Source organism: Haliotis cracherodii, unplaced genomic scaffold (genome assembly GCF_022045235.1).
Source record: "Haliotis cracherodii isolate W230 unplaced genomic scaffold, xgHalCrac1.p SCAF_5, whole genome shotgun sequence".
NCBI classification, from domain to species: domain Eukaryota; kingdom Metazoa; phylum Mollusca; class Gastropoda; order Lepetellida; family Haliotidae; genus Haliotis; species Haliotis cracherodii.
Window position 1 is genome coordinate 36,916,920 of NW_027266308.1, and position 19,337 is coordinate 36,936,256.

The window sequence follows — 19,337 nt, forward strand, 5'->3', positions numbered from 1 at the left end:
TGCGTGGATCGATGCGCATGTCAATCACTATATTGTCTGGTCCAGACTGGATTATTTACAGACCGCCGTCATAGAGCTGGAATATTGCTGAGTGCGGCGTTAACCACATCAAACCAACCTACCAACTTGCTTGAGAACGGTGTTAGAACCAACACCTAAACGTCGCTCCCAATTGTAATAAAGAAGTTGTTCATCCAATCTAATCATCCATCAAATAAAGTAATTTCTGACCAGTCCTTGCATTAAAATCTCCACATAGATGAATTTACATGAATTTATGGAAAATATGGATTAACTGGCGTTCTTAATTGTCTACACCACTGTCCTCCTTTTTTAATACACTATATTTAAAATGCCTCTTGGATATGAGATGACAGTCATCACAGCGGTGTTTTCCATCAGACTGGTCGCGGAATCACCCGAGCCAAGCTCCTCACAGCGATAGTACGTTCCCGGAGCTCTCTATACTATCGCTGCCACCAGTCAAAACTCCCCACTGTGAATAGGTGGCCACAACTATGCTTGGAGTTGAACTCGTAACCGAATGACCGTTATGTTTACAAACAAGTGACGACTGTCGTGACGCCGAATACACTTATCGCTGCTAAATTACTTTCTTCGTTTGTCAATTTGAATTTCTGTTTCATTAAAACTATCGTGTTATTGATATAGTAAGAATGTAAGGGAGAAGTTGGTTGATTTTCCGTTATTCTGCAATCTCGAACCAATCTGATTATCAAAACAACAAAGTAAATTCATCTGGAAAACATGGTCAGTCGTAAACCTTTTCAAATTGAAATATGATGGCATTCCCAAAGACATAAACAAAAGTATAAACGTTACTACATATGGGGTTGGAGGGCAAATTTCAAGATTCTTGAAATGGCCGCGCCCACACTGGTGGCAGCGATGTTACCGAGAGTGTAACGAAGGTGTCACGCGCTGGGAAGGAGCTTGCACCCGAGCAGTCAAGGGGACATAACTCCAACCTCCTAGAAAACACGGAAGTTCACTTGGAGCTGTCGGCTGAGATTATCAACTGTAAACTGTCGTATATTGGACGATCGTGGAAACATGAGCAGAATCTACCATAATCAACCCCTGGCAAATCTACCAGTCGATAGTGTCAGCGTGAAGACAACATGGGATTCTGTGCTAGAGTGCACAAAGCAAGTAAAACATTCACTTTGGTCCATTTATTAGTTCATCTAGTCGCAGGACGTTATTCATTTCCTTGAATTACACATTCACAAGTGTTTACAGTTTGCGCTGTTCTAAAAGATATAGGTCTGCTAACCAAGCCCCCAGGAGGAATTCTAACGGAAATGCGGTCAGTGTCGTCAACATGAACTTCTTGGCACGTTGTCTGTCGTCAGATATGTCACGCTTGTCACATTACATAAGATTAACAGCTGATTAGAAGCCAAGAAAAATTCCAATCCTACTAAATGTCCGGGAATTCAGAAAACAAAGATTATTTACTACTAAATACTTTACGATTAAACTACTCAACAACAACCACCATGTCCACAGATCGCCATCTTAATGCAACTATATATTGTTTACAGAAAGCGTAATTCCCAATGGTTATTTGGAATTTTCTCTTGCAATACAATCTGAGTGGTTTTCTCAAATGACATGGTGTCACTCTTGGATGCAACGATAACATGGATGCCATATGCACTAGGGATGGGTATTGGATTTGTAAAGTGTATCACAACATTTTACAATGCACAATGCTGTATTGCAATACATATCACGATATATTATATAATTCCAAATTTTGAATTCAGAAGCAATTTGAAACACGTCAGCGTTTGAAATTGGCACTAGTCCTACAGTCCTTGCCAAACTGCCCAACGTTTTATTGAGGTACTGTTTTAGTCTGCACCCTAGTTAAGGTATCTTGAGGACTGGTAGAAATGCCGTATTCGACGTAATATTAGAAATAGGTGGCTCTTATTAGAATATTATTTTGTTGAAAAAAAACAGAATTGAAAGATCGTAAATTTTGTGGTTTATGCTGACAGCCTGAAATGTTTACATACGACAGATATATTTTTCCAGAATTTAATTGCCCATAATTAAGAGTGAGTATTATACACGAATAAATAAGTCTTGTGTACATTGATCAATCAGAAGGGGTGCTGATTGGGATTGTTCACTAGCCAATATATCAGCAAATAGAGCAGGGCGCTTATTACGTTGAATACGGTATGCCCTTTTTACATGCTCCGGGACAGTAGTGCCTTGGCATAATACCACTGTCACAGACGAACTCCAGAAAGGGAACATGCATTTTGGAAATACGGATACATTTTGAAGGTATTTGGCATGTGTATAACATTAAAACATTTGATAATCACTACTTGAAGTCACCCGGTGTTACCGAGCATTAACAAAATGATATTGTGATATGTATCATGGAAAGAATTAACCTCAATTTTCCGATATACTAGTAATACTGCACACACACACATGTGATTGTTGTCTTTTGTTGCAGAGAGGGTCCTGGTGTTATCCTGGAGGGTGTCATCAAGGGCAAAGCAAGATACTGTGTCACCGACAAGGACAACAAGAAAGTGAGTTTATAAAGTCCAAAGGGGCGGTCGGGTAGCCTAGTGGTTAAAGCGTTGGGTCGTCACACCGAAGACCCGAGTTCGATTCCCGACATGGGTACAATGTGTGAAGCCCATTTCTGGTGTCCCCCGCCGTGATATTGCTGGAATATTGCTAAAAGCGGCGTAAAACCATACTCACCCACTCACTATAAAGTCCAAAAAACAATATTGTGGTTCCGATTACACTTAAATAAAAAATAGGGTAGGTAGGATGTTTTTGGTGTTTTTAAAACTTACTATGTTACAGAACTCGTACAGTACATAGATTCAGACTACTCCTTGCCATGGAGGAAGGTGACACTTTATGTTAGCCATACCTTACCTCTGTGAGGGTTGTCACCTGTGTGTGTCTGTGAATGTTGTTGCGTGTCACTGTATGTAATATTTAACGTGGTAAAAGAAACGGCAAGGTCATGATACAATACGTATCACGATACATAGATCATGAAACATATCGCGATACGCATTTTTACTTCAAATCGAAACGTCTTCAGTCTTCAGTATAAATATTTTAGAGCAAGTTCAAAAGGAAAACCTATAGCTGTAGATACATGTTCGTAGCATCTATTTTTAGGGGTGAACTTGAAGTATTAATTACAATACTTTTTACGATATTTGACTGACAAAAACGTTGGGTCATGAAACGACTAATAAGTAATTTATTTTGGCAAGTGTATCAACTCGTATCAATACAGAAAAAGAGGTATCGTGTATTGTATCGTCACGTGAAAACTCATGATGTATCGTTTCACCTCAAATATATATGCAATTTTACTGCAGCCTGTGAGTGAGGTACAGACACACTAGCATGTGCAGCTATCATTAGTCTGTGTCAAACATTGGGAGTCATCACTTTGTGAAACATCGCCCTGGTAGCACATACTGTTACCATACAGTTAGGAGATAAACCTAATGTGTTTAAATGTGAGGTACTCTTACTGTAGATTCGATACCTCTTATTGTCCCCCGCCACGAAGTGGAAGGGGGTTATAGGAATGGGTGCTGTCCTTCCGTCATCTGTCTGTCACACTTCATTTTCAGAGCAGAACCTCCGAACCTCCGAAACCATGAGAGAAATCTTAACCAAACTTGGCACATAGATTGGTCTAGTTGTGAACTGGTGTCTTTTCATACATTTTTAGCCGATCCTTGCATTAAAATCCTGTAAAGTTATATCATTAGGTGTGTCTTGGCCAAATCACTGGTAGATTACAAGAAAACGTCTGGACAGCTGATTGCTGTTTCCGGCTTAGTTTACGAGAAAATAATAATCCTTGTAATCTTAATCCTTGGATGTAAAACAATGCCTAGCAGAACAAAAAATACAATTTAAACAGTAAATCAACATGTGTGGTGAATTTTATATCTCAAATTTCAAATTTGTACTGACCATGTTTCTCATCCCCCATTGTTTACCGGAATTCTGCGCATTATACTTGGGTGCGCACTATACTCAAGAAAATACGGTAATTAATCTACGGTTGTATTTTTCAGGTTAGGTACTACATCTTTCAGGTACAGACTCAACGAGCTCACAGAAGGAAGTTTGATAGCTCAGGGAAAGAGATCGAACCAAATTTTAGCGAGACGACCAAAATATCTAAAGGTTATCTCAACTCCTCATACAGTGAGTGACAAGCGCCTGATTACAAGAATCTCACTTGACACAGATAAAATGCCTCTTCTTAAGAGCACATGTGGGGATTCCGGCCCAGAATAGGTCCCTGGTTCCTGATGCTTGATGGAAGGGATGTCTAAGATGAGGACAGGTGGTCAGGCTCAGTGATTGGCCAGTTGCGTGTCGTCATTCCTGAGTGGTGTGTGATGGTTTTCATGCTATCAACCACTGGTTTGTCTGGCCAAGACTTGATAATTCAGAGGCGTTAAACAACATTCACCACTTCATATACACAAGACCCGTGAAGATTCCGGGGTAGAATAGGTCTTGAGCATCCCATACTTGCCGTAAAAGGCGATTATGCTTGTCATAAGAGGTGACTAACGGGATCGGGTGGTCAGGCTCGCTGACTTGGTTGATGCATGTCATCGATCCTAATTGCGTGGATCGATGCTCATGATGTCAATCACTGGATTGTCTGGTCAAGAATCGATTGTTTTACAGACCGCCGTCATATAGCTGGAATATTGCTGAGTGCGGCGTTAAACAACAAACAAACAAATCATATACACAAAATGTCCAAAATAGTTTGAAATCTGATATTGCAGGTTCAGTTAAACATGTTTAAAATATATGTCAAGTAAAGTATACCTGAATGTGAGAAATGTGTTTATTAATCAAACTAGTAAAGGTGACAAAGTTCAGGAACGTGGCCTTATTGTACCGTATAAGTTTATGAAACAAACCTCCGTCCCTATTTTCACAGAAACGGAAGCCAAAGGCTCTACAGACAAGTTGACAGATCAAGAGTTATCTGCCCTTGTGTCACGGTCAGAACTGACCTCACTGGGTAAAAAACATGGGCTCCCAGGCTGTGTGACCTTGTGGGTGGAGGAAGCCCAACTGGACAAGATGGAGCTGGACACGGACGACTCAGTCAGGGTCAAGACACGCGGGAACAGTCCATTTGTTTGTAAGTGATTGTGCTCATGCTTCCAAGGTATTTCTTAATTCAAAGACAGATTCCTTGTATTATTCCTAAGACACAGATAAAATGGTAATGGCATGGTTAAAATAAGTTTCCTGTGCCAAAAGTGCATATATTTGAACATATGAACATCCTTACTACACAGAATTATTTACAAAGTAGAACTGGGAATTCCAAACTTGAAAAGGAAATATCAATCTCAATGAAAGCTAGATTGAAAAGGAAGTGTTCTAGGTTTACAAATTACAGCTGCTTATGATCTAGGTCATGATATTCACCAAGTTTGAAGATCATGCAGCGTTAGAAATTGGCACTAGTCCTGTCATCCTTGCCAAACTGCCCAATAGTTAAGGATAAGGACGAGTAGAAATTTACCATTTTCAAGGGTTTTGCTATATGTTATCATCATAAGGACTAGTGGACTAAAACTGTTAGTTTCTACAGCTAAGATGGATAAACTCTTTGTTGGCATATAGGGCTGGGACGAGTCCTTATTCACTACCCGGGTATCCACCCTCCTTTTACCCAAACCTACCCAGGTACCCGCTGTAAGTCTCAATAGATAGGTACAAAATTGAGAATAGATTGACACTAGCCCTGGACAAAATGTATTTAGATACACATATATAAAACGATCTGGTCATGCATACACTGCAGTTGACTGAACTTTTATCTTTATTCAAACATATAAAAGTCAGAAGGAATGGGTGCATAGTCAGAAAGAAATGTGAACATTAGTGACTTGTAGTATAACCATATAGTTTTTGATCATTTCTGTCATTAAACAATATAGCACATGACTTACCACGGGTCCGGGTTGTCCTGTGGGTACCCGGGTCCTTCTCAGAACCCGACCCGAGTACCCGAGGTACCTGTCCGAGACCCTATTGGCATACTAAAATTCCAAACACACACCAACTTGAAAACAAATGGTTATCTATCATGTCTATACCTGTTTGATCAGTATTAGCTGTCCATTTTACAATTGTTTGAACCCCATGAAGATCAGGGCCAGAATTGGCCTTCGGCAACCCATGTTTGTAGTTAGAGGCAACTAATGGGATTGGGTGGTCGAACTCACTGACCGTGTTGATGCATGTAATGTTGATGCTCACAAAATCAAACACCGGATTGTCTGGTCCAGACTCGATCATTTGCAAACTGCTGTCATATACATGATATAGCTGGAAAATTGCTGAGTGTGGCGTTAAACAACACATCAATTCTCCATTATTTAAAATCCAAAATGATTATCTCCAATGTAACATATTTTTGACATCTTTATGACTGACACGCCTGTATGATCCAGTGAGTATTGGGAAGGTGGAGAACGAGTCGGCCACTGTGTCGAACTACGCAGGAGGGGAGGCTGTGGGCGCATCATGGACAGACAAGATTATGACCATCAAGTCAGCAGCCTCTGAAACCACACCACAGGACAGTGAGATCGCAGACGATGAATGGGTCAGTACAACACTACTCAATGATGATCCCAATACAAAATATCATTTACCATATTCGCCACAGGGGCTTAGAAAATTCACAAAGAGGGACACTTATTGAAACGATTAATGAGTCAAAGTTGTCAGAGATTGACAGACTGACAGACAGATTAATGTTCAAACATTAATGGGGGCGGTGGAGTAGCTTAGTGGTTAAAGCGTTCGCTCATCACATTGAAGAGCTTGGATGATGAGTGAGTGAATGAGTGGTTTAAGGCTGCTTTTAGCAATATTCCAGCAATATCATGGCGGGGGACACCAGAAATGGGCTTCACACATCGTACCCATGTCGGGAATCTACACCAGGTCTTCGGCATGACGAACGGGCACTTTAACCACTCGGCTACCCGACCACCCCGCTTCGATGATGAGGGCAGTCAGGTAGCCAAGTGGTTAAAGCGTTTGCTCATCCTGCCACAGACCTGGGTTCGATTCCCTACATGGGTACAATGTGTGTAGCCTTTTTTTCTGGTATCACCCACCTTCATATTGCTGGAATATTGCTAAAAGCAGCGTAAAACCATGTGCCCTATATCCTGTTGATGAAACAGAAAAGCCATATGCTTTAAGGATGTTTCATGTTCATGGTGACATTTTAACCAGTGACATGTTTGGTATTTCAGGATGATTAGCAGACAGCAAGAGGATGGAACCAGCAGGGGGAGAAGGATCTAGTCTTCCATTATTTCACCTGTACTAGACAGCACACATTGTAGGCCAACAGCACTGTCACAACTAGTTCTATGCTGGTCTTAAGAGGCGACCAAATAGATCGGGTGGTTGGGCTCTGTGACTTGGTTGATTGCGTGTCATCATACACTGATGGCATTGATCGTTGCTCACAATGTCGATCACTAGATTGTCTGGTCCAGACTCGATTATTTACAGACCGGCGTCATTCAGCTGGAATACTGGAGTTCAGCGTTTTTCAACAAACATAAATACAAAACAAAGTCATCTATTTCTGCCTCACAGTTCATTGAGGTGGGGTTCAATTCAGAGGAAATCCCATGTTAATAACAGTTGGAAGTATGATTGAAGTTCCCATCAGTGGAGTCAGTATTAACAGTACCTTTCAATGTTAAATAGTGATGTGATCACTTGTATTGCTTACACATGGGATATACTGGTACTTACTTTAAGAAAATGAGGAAAACCTTTATTCATTGTGCAAGTGGGGGGCATGGCCGGCCCAGTCGCCTAAGGCGCCGCGATTCACTGTGCAGAGGGTCGTCCCTTGGGCTCGCCAGAAACCTATGATGGGGGGTTCAAATCCAGGATCGCCCCAATTATGTTTCTAGGTTTGTCAGCACCATACCCGTGCTCAAGGGTTTCACCGAAGTGGTAAACATCTGAGACCTGCATCACTTCAGGCTTTCCTTCCACAATATAACTGGAATACTGTTAAAAGCGGCGTTTAACCCAACTCATTCACTCATTGTGCAAGGGTGTTGATGTGAAGCTTTTGTTTATATAAAACCATACTCACTCACTCACTGGCTTCGATGATATCCAGAATCTCTCCTTGGAGGGAAATTACAATGAAATTACATGATAATGCATTGCAGACAATTGTGACATCATCGGTTACCATGACATCACAATCAAATGACGCCACTAATCTCTGCTACTGAGCTGGTTAGCTGTACTTTTTACACTTAAGACACAGCTTATCACTGATTACAAAAAAATGGAAGAATGATGTTGGTTGATAAATAGAATCTCACACTCGTGGCGTTTGATATCAAATGCATCAACACTTGTTGATAAAAGTTTAAGACTCCGGGGCTTGTTTATACCTCTTGTAGATATATTTAATGTTAAAGACACTTGGGTGACATTTATCAACAAATTTGGATTGTACCCCAGTAAACAACTTCATCTTCCAGTGATTCACAACACAGCATTTATGACTTTTGTGCAATTAATATTTTTCATATTCTTCATTGTTGTGTCTGTATTTTCATGTTTATAATACTTATAGGACGACAAACTTGTTTTTTGTCAATGTTATGTTAAAATGTTTATGTGACATATATTATTATGAATATCTTGATGTCAAAATAATACATTTTGTAGCATGATATTAACATTAAAAAGTACTTGTTTTATAGCTTATGTGTCATGGCTTTCTTGTCGGGCGTCTGATGTCATCATTGCATCTGTAAACATCTCATAACCACTGAGCCGCCTATGTGGTCTTGTGGTAGAGGGTCCGCCCCGAGAGCGGAAGGTCCGGGGTTCGATCCCCGGCCGCGTCATACCAAAAGACGTTAAAAGATGGTACTTGTTGTTACCCTGTCCAGCGCTTGGCATTAAGGACTGAAACAAGGACTGGTCGGCTCGGAGTCAGTATACTGTGTTTGAGTGGGGTATTCATGTTAAACTGCGTCATGGTATCTCAGTGAGCTAGCACTATAAATCGGCTTCAGTCCGGACTAGTACAAGCAGTCTCACACACACACGTGCATGCAGGTTGCTATATAAGTGCAATAATCTTGGACGCGACGTTAAACCCAATTTCACCTCACCTCACCTTCACGTGACCGTGAAGGTCCGGGGTAGAATAGGTCTTCAGCACCCCATGCGTGTATAAAGAGGCGACTAACGAGATTAAGTAATGTCCCTGGCGCTGGGATCAGTCAGTTTCTATAAGTTTTCTTATTAAGTATCATATCTTGCGCTATGATCTGTGTGTCAATAGGATGTGTTCCTGAGAAGTCTGAAATCTGTTGACAAGGTTCTCGTCATCGGATGGTAATAGCCAACCGACATGCAATAGCAGTGTTTATGTATTCAGCCTTCCCCAGGATCGGGTGGTCATGCTCGCTGACTTGGTTGATGCATGTCATTGTATCCCAGTTGCGTGGATCGATGCTCATGATGTCAATCACTGGATTGTCTGGTTCAGATAAGATTATTTACAGACAGCTGTCATATAGCTGTGATATTGCTCATCATTAAGGGGATTAAACAAGGACTGGTCGGCTTGGAGTCAGTTTACTCAGAGGGGTATTCTTGTTAATCTGCGGCTTTGTATCTCAGTAGGCTGGCACTATAAAATCGGCAATAGTCCGGACTAGGACAATGCACACATGCATCAACATTGCTATATAAGTGCAGTAATTTTATATGTGACGTTACACCCTATATCACCTCACCTCACCTCACCCCATATCACATCACATCAAATCACCTCATCTCACCTCACCTCACCTAACCTCACATCACCCCATATCACATCACATCACCTCACATCACCTCATCTCACCTCACATCAAATCACCTCACATCACATCAAATCACCTCATCTCACATCACATCACATCACATCACCTCATCTCACCTCACATCACCTCACATCACCCCATATCACATCACATCACCTCACATCACCGTACTCCCCCTCACCTCACATCACATCGCATCACATCACCTATTTATATACTTACAATTCAGTGGATCTAGTGGTAGAGCGTTCGCCCAGAGAGCGAAAGGTCCGGGTTCGATCCCCAGCCGCGTCTTACCAAAAGACGTTTAAAGATGGTACCTGTTGTTGCCTTGTATGACGCTCGGCATTAAGGGGCTAAAACAAGGACTGGTCGGCTCGGAGTCCGTATACTGTGTCTGAGTGGGTTATTCATGTTAAACTGCGGCATGGTATCTCAGTGGACGAGTACTATGAAATCGGTATTAGTCCGGACCAGAACAAGCACACACACACACACGCACGCACGCACGCACGCACGCACGCACACACACATGCACACATGCATGTACATGCATGCTATATAAGTACAATGATCTTGGACATCACGTCAAACCCCATTCTCACCTCACCTTTCTTTACAAGCAAGCGGCACACTAAATAATGCATAACCCTTTGCCTCCCTTCTTAACGGGCATGCAGCACAATGTATTCTGCATAGCCCTTTGCCCCCCTTCTTAACGTGCATGCAGCACAATGTATTCTGCATAACCCTTTGCCCCCCTCCTTAACGTGCATGCAAGACAGTGTATTCTGCATAACCCTTTGCCCCCCTTCTTAACGTGCATGCAGCACAATGTATTCTGCATAACCCTTTGCCCCCCTTCTTAACGTGCATGCAGCACAGTGTATTCTGCATAACCCTTTGCCCCCCTTCTTAACGTGCATGCAAGACAGTGTATTCTGCATAACCCTTTGCCCCCCTTCTTAACGTGCATGCAGCACAATGTATTCTGCATAACCCTTTGCCCCCCTTCTTAACGTGCATGCAGCACAGTGTATTCTGCATAACCCTTTGCCTCCTTTCTTAACGTGCATGCAGCACAATGTATTCTGCATAGCCCTTTGCCCCCCTTCTTAACGTGCATGCAGCACAATGTATTCTGCATAACCCTTTGCCCCCCTCCTTAACGTGCATGCAAGACAGTGTATTCTGCATAACCCTTTGCCCCCCTTCTTAACGTGCATGCAGCACAATGTATTCTGCATAACCCTTTGCCCCCCTTCTTAACGTGCATGCAGCACAGTGTATTCTGCATAACCCTTTGCCCCCCTTCTTAACGTGCATGCAAGACAGTGTATTCTGCATAACCCTTTGCCCCCCTTCTTAACGTGCATGCAGCACAATGTATTCTGCATAACCCTTTGCCCCCCTTCTTAACGTGCATGCAGCACAGTGTATTCTGCATAACCCTTTGCCCCCCTTCTTAACGTGCATGCAAGACAGTGTATTCTGCATAACCCTTTGCCCCCCTCCTTAACGTGCATGCAGCACAGTGTATTCTGCATAACCCTTTGCCCCCCTTCTTAACGTGCATGCAAGACAGTGTATTCTGCATAACCCTTTGCCCCCCTTCTTAACGTGCATGCAGCACTGTGTATTCTGCATAACCCTTTGCCTATCTTCTTAACGTGCATGCAGCACAGTGTATTCTGCATAACCCTTTGCCCCCCTTCTTAACGGGCATGCAGCACTGTGTATTCTGCATAACCCTTTGCCTATCTTCTTAACGTGCATGCAAGAAGGTGTATTCTGCATAACCCTTTGCCCCCCTTCTAAACGTGCATGCAGCACAGTGTATTCTGCATAACCCTTTGCCCCCCTTCTTAACGTGCGTGCAGCATAGTGTTTCATGCATATGTCCCTGACTCCCAAACAAGGGGGTGTAGCCGCCTATAGTGCCCATCCCAGTGACTGCGCCGGTAAGTGGAAGCAACCAGTCACAATTATTTGCTCGACATGCTGCTATGAAAATATCCCTCATTGTCTGTGTGTTGTCTGTATGAGGGACCAGTAATGTATTACAAGGGAGGGTGGGGCAGATGTTTGTACATCTCTTGTACATCTTTTCATGATCCTCAAACATTGTTTTTATGACCCTCCCCTAGAGACTGTCATGATTCCTACACACACGCACACAAAACACACACGCACGCACACATACTCACTCACACCGCACACACACACCACACTCACTCACACCGCACACACACGCACACAAAACGCGCACACGCACGCACACACACACCGCACACTCACACTACACACACTCACACCACACACACACACACACACCGAACACTCACTCACACCGCACACTCACTCACTCACACCGCACACACACTCACACTCACACCACACACACACACACTCACACACACACCGCACACTCACACCACGCACACACCACTCACGCTGCGCACACACACCGCACGCACACACACACACACACACACACAAAACGCGCGCTCGCACACGCACACACTCAGACTCACACACACACACACACACACACACACCGAACACTCACTCACACCGCACACTCATACCACACACACTCACACACACACATGTACACTGCACACACACCACACACACTCACACACACCGCACACTCACTCACACCGCACACACACTCACACCGCACTCACACTCACACTAAAACCACACACACACACACTCACACACACACCGCACACACACACACTCACACCGCACACACACACACTCACACCGCACACTCACACCGCACACTCACACACACACACCGCACACTCACACTACTCACACACACACACCGAACACTCACTCACACCGCACACTTACACCACACACACACTCACACATACACATGTACACTTCACACACACCACACACACTCACACACACCGCACACTCACTTACACCGCACACACACTCACACCCCACACACACTCACACTCACACCACACATACACTCACACACACCGCACACTCACACCTCACACACTCACACTGCACACCCACACCGCACACATACACCACACACACACACACCACTCACTCACTCACACTGCTTACTCACTCACACCGTACACACACTCACACTCACACACACACACTGCACACTCACTCGCACCGCACACTCACACCACACCACATTCACACACACACACTGCACACACACACCACACACACTCACACACACACACAACTCACATTCACTCACACCGCACACGCACACGCACACACCGCACACTCACTCACACCGCACACACACACTCACACTCACACACACCGCACACTCACTCACACCACACACACACACACTCACACCGCACACACCCTGCACACACGCAACACACACACACTCCTTAATTTGTTCCACTTTAGCTTGTTGAAACCTGAGATTTTAATGACGTTAATGAAACATTAAACAATGATGATGTGACAAAAATCATTGGATATGTTTGAATTTTGAAATACGTTTTAAGTCCTTTTTGTCCTTTGCGAGAACATTTACATATAAATTTACTCTCAGACTACTTCTTGCTTTGCTAATATCAACATTAATATGCAGTTTTAGACATTTAATGGCGTGCACGTTCTGGCCATAAAAATTTGCCGATAAGGATGATATGCCGCGATGATTATGGCTGATCGTATATTAATTTAAATCGCTTTTGCTCTTAAAATAAGCACGGGCTTGGGATTCACTCTCTGAGTCAGGAGATGTACATCTACAGTCAACCCAAGACCTAACAGTGAGCCAGAGCAGTAGTAGTTGAACACTAGAGCAACGATCAAGGCAACTTGAAATACCAGTGGTCGAACATATTATGTTTGTTTGTTTGTTTGTTTGTTTGTTTGTTTGTTTGTTTAACACGACACTCAGCAATATTCCAGACATATGACAGCTACCTGTAAATAATCACTAATCGGTGATGGTGTAGGGGATGGCACTGTTGGGGTGATTGTGGTTTAGGTGATGGCACTATTAGGGTGATAGTGTAAGATATGGGACTGTCAGTGTGATGGTGGTGTAGGTGATGGTACTATTGGGGTGATGGTGGTGTAGGTGATGGCACTATAGGGGTGATGGTGGTGGAGGTGATGGCACTATTGGGGTGATGGTGATGTAGGTGATGGCACTATTGTGGTGATGGTGGTGGAGGTGATGGCACTAATGGGGTGATGGTGATGTAGGTGATGGTACTATTGGGGTGATGGTGGTGGAGGTGATGGTACTATTGGGGTGATGGTGGTGTAGGTGATGGCACTATTGGGGTTTATGGTGGTGTAGGTGATGGCACTATTGTGGTGATGGTGGTGGAGATGATGGCACTATTGGGGTGATGGTGGTGGAGGTGATGGCACTATTGTGGTGATGGTGGTGTAGGTGATGGTACTATTGGGGTGATGGTGTTGTAGGTGATGGTACTATTGGGGTGATGGTGATGTAGGTGATGATACTATTGGGGTGATGGTGATGGCACTATTGGGGTGATGGTGGTGGAGGTGATGGCACTATTGGGGTGATGGTGATGGCACTATTGTGATGATGGTGGTGGAGGTGATGGCACTATTGGGGTGATGGTGATGGCACTATAGGGGTGATGGTGGTGGAGATGATGGTACTATTGGGGTGATGGTGATGTAGGTGATGGTACTATTGGGGTGATGGTGGTGTAGGTGATGGTACTATTGTGATGATGGTGGTGTAGGTGATGGCACTATTGGGATGATGGTGATGGCACTATTGGGGTGATGGTGGTTTAGGTGATGGCACTATTGGGGTGATGGTGGTGTAGGTGATGGCACTATTGTGGTGATGGTGGTGGAGGTGATGGCACTATTGGGGTGATGGTGATGGCACTGTTGGGGTGATGGTGGTTTAGGTGATGGCACTATTGGGGTGATGGTGGTGTAGGTGATGGCACTATTGGGATGATGGTGGTGGAGGTGATGGCACTATTGTGGTGATGGTGGTGTAGATGATGGCACTATTGGTGTTATGGTGGTGAAGGGGATGCACTGTTGGTGTGCAGGTGGTGTTGGGGGTGTGACTGTTGGGGTGATGGTGGTGTAGGGGATGGCACTGGGGTGAAGGGGATGGGGATTGTGGGGTGATGGTTTTATAAGGGATAGGACTGGGGTGATGGTGGTGTAAGAGATAGGACTGGGGTGAAGGGGATGGGGCTGGTAGTGTAAGGGATAGGACTGGGGTGATGGTGGTGTAATGGATAGGACTGGGGTGAAGGGGATGGGGCTGGTGGTGTAAGGGATAGGACTGGGGTGATGGTGGTGTAATGGATAGGACTGGGGTGAAGGGGATGGGGCTGGTGGTGTAAGGGATAGGACTGGGGTGATGGTGGTGTAATGGATAGGACTGGGGTGAAGGGGATGGGGCTGTTGGGGTGATGGTGGTGTAGGGGATGGCACTGGGGTGAAGGGGATGGGGATGGTGGGGGTGATGGTTTTATAAGGGATAGGACTGGGTTGATGGTGGTGTAAGAGATAGGACTGGGGTGATGGTGGTGTAAGAGGTAGGACTGGGGTGAAGGGGATGGGGCTGGTAGTGTAAGGGATAGGCCTGGGGTGATGGTGGTGTAATGGATAGGACTGGGGTGAAGGGGATGGGGCTGTTGGGGTGATGGTGGTGTAATGGATAGGACTGGGGTGAAGGGGATGGGGCTGGAAGTGTAATGGATAGGACTGGGGTGATGGTGGTGTAATGGATAGGACTGGGGTGAAGGGGATGGGGCTGTTGGGGTGATGGTTGTGTAAGGGATAGGACTGGGGTGAAGGGGATGGGGCTGGTGGGGTGATGGTGGTGTAAGGGATAGGACTGGGGTGAAGGGGATGGGGCTGGTGGGGTGATGGTGGCGTAAGGGATGGGACTGGGGTGATGGTGGTGTTAAGGATAGGACTGTTGATGGTGGTGGTGGTGAAGAGGGCCAGGCTGTTGGGGTGATGGTGTTGAAGGGGGTGGGACTGGGGGGTGATGATGGTGAAGGGGGTCAGGCCTTTGGGGTGATGGTGGTGAAGGCGTCAGGCTGTTGGGGTGATGGTGGTGTAGGGGCTGAGACTGTTGGGGTGATGGTGTAGGGAATAAGACTGTTGGGGTGATGGTGGTGAAGGGGGTGGGACTGTTGGGGTGATGATGGTGAAGGGGGTCAGGTTGTTGGGGTGATGGTGGTGTAGGGGATGGGACTGGGGTGAAGGGGATGGGGATGGTGGGGTGATGGTTGTATAAGGGATAGGACTGGGTGATGGTGGTGTAAGGTATCTGGGGTGAAGGGGATGGGGATGGTGGTGTAAGGGATAGGACTGGGGTGATGGTGGTGAAGGGGGTGGGACTGTTGGGGTGATGATGGTGAAGGGGATAAGACTGTTGGGGTGATGGTGGTGAAGGGGGTGGGACTGTTGGGGTGATGGTGGTGAAGGGGGTGGGACTGTTGGGGTGATGGTGGTGAAGGGGATAAGACTGTTGGGGTGATGGTGGTGAAGGGGGTGGGACTGTTGGGGTGATGGTGGTGAAGGGGGTAAGACTGTTGGGGTGATGGTGGTGAAGGGGATAAGACTGTTGGGGTGATGGTCGTGAAGGGGTGGGGCTGGTGGGGTGATGGTGTATGGGATGGGACTGTTGGGCTGATGGTGGTGTAGGGGATAAGACTGTTGGGGTGATAGTCGTGAAGGGGGTAAGACTGTTGGGGTGATGGTCGTGAAGGGGGTGGGGGTGATGATGTATGGGATAAGACTGTTGGGGTGATGGTGGTGTAGGGGATAAGACTGTTGGGCGATGGTGGTGAAGGGGTGGGGCTGATGGGGTGACGGTGTAGGGGATAAGACTGTCGGGGTGATGGTGTGGGGGATAAGACTGTCGGGGTGATGGTGTGGGGGATAAGACTGTTGAGGTGATGATAGTGAAGGGGATAAGACTGTTGAGGTGATGGTGGTGAAGGGGGTTGGGCTGTTCGGTTGATGCTGGTTTAGGGGGTGGGGCTGTTGGGGCGATGTGGTGTAGGGGGTGGGACTGTTGGGATGATGTGGTGTAGGGGATAAGACTGTTGGGGTGACGAACGATGTCAGAGATGCCAGATAGTTGGATCCAAGTTGGATATACAATACAGATACATTGATCTCCACTTAGTCATTTAGGGAAGTGAAATGTCACGTGTCTCCAGAACAACTGCCTCAAACGCAGTGTAATTCTACCCGGTTGTACTTTCTGAACAGCCGTGTCAGCGGTCTTGTCATTTACGAAGTGGCAGTCTCTGGTGCTGGCAGTCGTCTTTGCAGTCTGTGGATCCTCTTCGCCCCTTGGTAACACTTCAAGATGATGTCGCTGTGTTCATGTAGCAGTCTGCATCTGGCATTCACAGTAACTGTTTACTTCATGTTTGTACTTTCTATATGCAATACAAAGAAATGTGGACTTACGACCTCAGAGGAAATGGCGTTCAGCTCTGTCACTATCAGCAATATTGGCATCAAGTTTTGCCAAGTCAGATGTGATGAAGATTGCTTCAGTTCCAATTTCGTTTTTATCAATGCGTCTTTAACCTGCCCTCAATCAAGTGAAGAATCAAAGGAGGTTGAGAAGGCGAGCGGATCTCGTGTTCGTCCTAAGAAGGTTGAGAAGGCGGGCGGATCTGGTGTTCGTCCTAAAAAGGTTAAGAAGGAGGGCGGATCTGGTGTTCGTCCTAAGAAGGTTGAGAAGGCGGGCGGATCTCGTGTTCGTCTTAAGAGGATTGAGAAGGCGGGCGGATCTGGTGTTCGTCCTAAGAAGATTGAGAAGGCGGGCGTATCTGGTGTTCGTCCTAAGAGGATTGAGAAGGAGGGCGGATCTGGTGTTAGTCCTAAGAGGATTGAGAAGGCGGTCGGATCTGGTGTTCGTCCTAAGAGGATTGAGAAGGAGGGCGGATCTGGTTTTCGTCCTAAGAGGATTGAGAAGGAGGGCGGATCTGATGTTCGTCCTAAGTGGATTGAGAAGGCGGCCGGATCTGGTGTTCGTCCTAAGAAGGTTGAGAAGGAGGGCGGATCCAGCATTCTTCCGAAGAATCACCACGATGTAAGTTTTGAAGATGTCAAGTCGAATGGATGTCGGTGCGTTGTTCTTTTCTGGAATCACAGGTACCGCACTGAAAACATCTCAATTAAAATCCATCCAAAGAAGTACACTTTGGTTGGAGCAAAGTCTACGAGCACATAATGCATCAGTAAAATGTATCGAAGATCAAAAGCACTGATGAATTTTAAAAGCATAATGTATTAAAACCTGGGGTCATTAATAAGCTTTGTATTTATTCAATCAAATATTATTAAGTAATTATATTCGCTCTTCTGTGATTGCGGTTTATTGCACCATCATGCTTCCCCTACATTCTGATTACAGTATAGAACCGTGAAGATCCGGGTTAGAATAGGTCTTCAGCAACCAATGCTTGCCATAAAAGGCGACTATGCTTGTAAGAGGCGACTTACCGGATCGTGTGGTCAGGCTAGCTGACTTGGGTGGTGCATGTCATCGTATCTCAAATGCGTAGATCGATGCTCATGATGTCAATCACTGGATTGTCAGGTCCACGCTCGATTATTTACAGACCGCTGTCATACAGCTGGAATATTGCTGAGTGATGCGTTAACCAACAACTACAACAAAATCATATAGTATAAATAAAAAAGTATACAATTAGACAGGAATATTACACCATTGTGACAGGAATAGCATTGCATTTTTTTGTATAAGGACATAAGGATCATATCCCTCAAAACACTGCATCGTCGCTTCAATAGAGAAAGTGTTTATTTCCGGAAAGGGGCCAGTTGCCAGTTATTCATGTGAGAGTATATAAGTTTGTCTTACTCAGCAATGACCCAGCTATATGACGCCGGTCTGTAAATAATCGAGTCTGGACCAGACAATCTAGTGATTGACATCATGAGTATCAATCCACGCAATTGGGATTGATGACATGTATCAACCAAGTCAGCGAGCCTGATCACCCGATCCCGTTAGTCGCCTCTTACGACGAGCATAGTTGCCTTTTATGGCAAACATGGGTTGCTGAAGACCTATTCTACCCCACATCTTCACGGGTCCAATCACATAAGCATCATATATTGACCAAATAGTTTACGCATTTTCTTTGGCGCAAGAAACACATATTTGGCCAGGCAATTGATAACATATTGACTGTATGATAACTTTTATTGTTAAATTTTTGTGCTATTCGGAGCTGCAATGCAGTAACTAGGAAGGAGAGCGTTACATAGGTCGTTGTACAATGGATATTCCATCAGAAGTGATATTCAGACTCGATTATTGGAACAATACAAAATGGACATTATCTTTCA

At 45.1% G+C, this 19,337-nt stretch overlaps 2 protein-coding genes across 2 annotated transcripts; one reads left to right on the forward strand and one right to left on the reverse strand.

Annotated features, from left to right (window-relative positions):
• Positions 1-1,001: 1,001 nt before the first annotated feature.
• Positions 1,002-8,842, forward strand: LOC139442884 (arpin-like). The gene is made up of 6 exons (XM_071223791.1): positions 1,002-1,173; positions 2,508-2,582; positions 4,116-4,248; positions 5,006-5,212; positions 6,537-6,691; positions 7,353-8,842. Exons 1-6 carry the CDS (start codon positions 1,075-1,077, stop codon positions 7,359-7,361), a joined length of 678 nt encoding a protein of 225 aa, XP_071079892.1. The 5' UTR covers positions 1,002-1,074; the 3' UTR covers positions 7,362-8,842.
• A 6,106-nt stretch (positions 8,843-14,948) lies between these two features.
• On the reverse strand, positions 14,949-17,237 carry LOC139443672 (uncharacterized). Its single transcript, XM_071224613.1, has 3 exons — positions 17,206-17,237; positions 16,096-17,044; positions 14,949-15,971 (listed from the first exon to the last, which is right to left on the reverse strand). Exons 1-3 carry the CDS (start codon positions 17,235-17,237, stop codon positions 14,949-14,951), a joined length of 2,004 nt encoding a protein of 667 aa, XP_071080714.1.
• Positions 17,238-19,337: the final 2,100 nt, after the last annotated feature.

Bases quoted from the DNA above. Each gene is read 5' to 3' on its own strand.
- LOC139442884 (XM_071223791.1), top strand. From the start codon at position 1,075: ATGAGCAGAATCTACCATAATCAACCCCTGGCAAATCTACCAGTCGAT. The intron at 2,583-4,115 runs GTGAGTTTATAA...TGTATTTTTCAG, and splicing joins CCGACAAGGACAACAAGAAA to GTTAGGTACTACATCTTTCA. The intron at 4,249-5,005 runs GTGAGTGACAAG...CTATTTTCACAG, and splicing joins TTATCTCAACTCCTCATACA to AAACGGAAGCCAAAGGCTCT.
- LOC139443672 (XM_071224613.1), bottom strand. From the start codon at position 17,237: ATGACAAGACCGCTGACACGGCTGTTCAGAAA. The intron at 17,045-17,205 runs GTACAACCGGGT...TCACCCCAACAG, and splicing joins CTGACACGGCTGTTCAGAAA to TCTTATCCCCTACACCACAT. The intron at 15,972-16,095 runs GTCTTATTCCCT...ATCACCCCCCAG, and splicing joins TCACCACCATCACCCCAACA to TCCCACCCCCTTCAACACCA.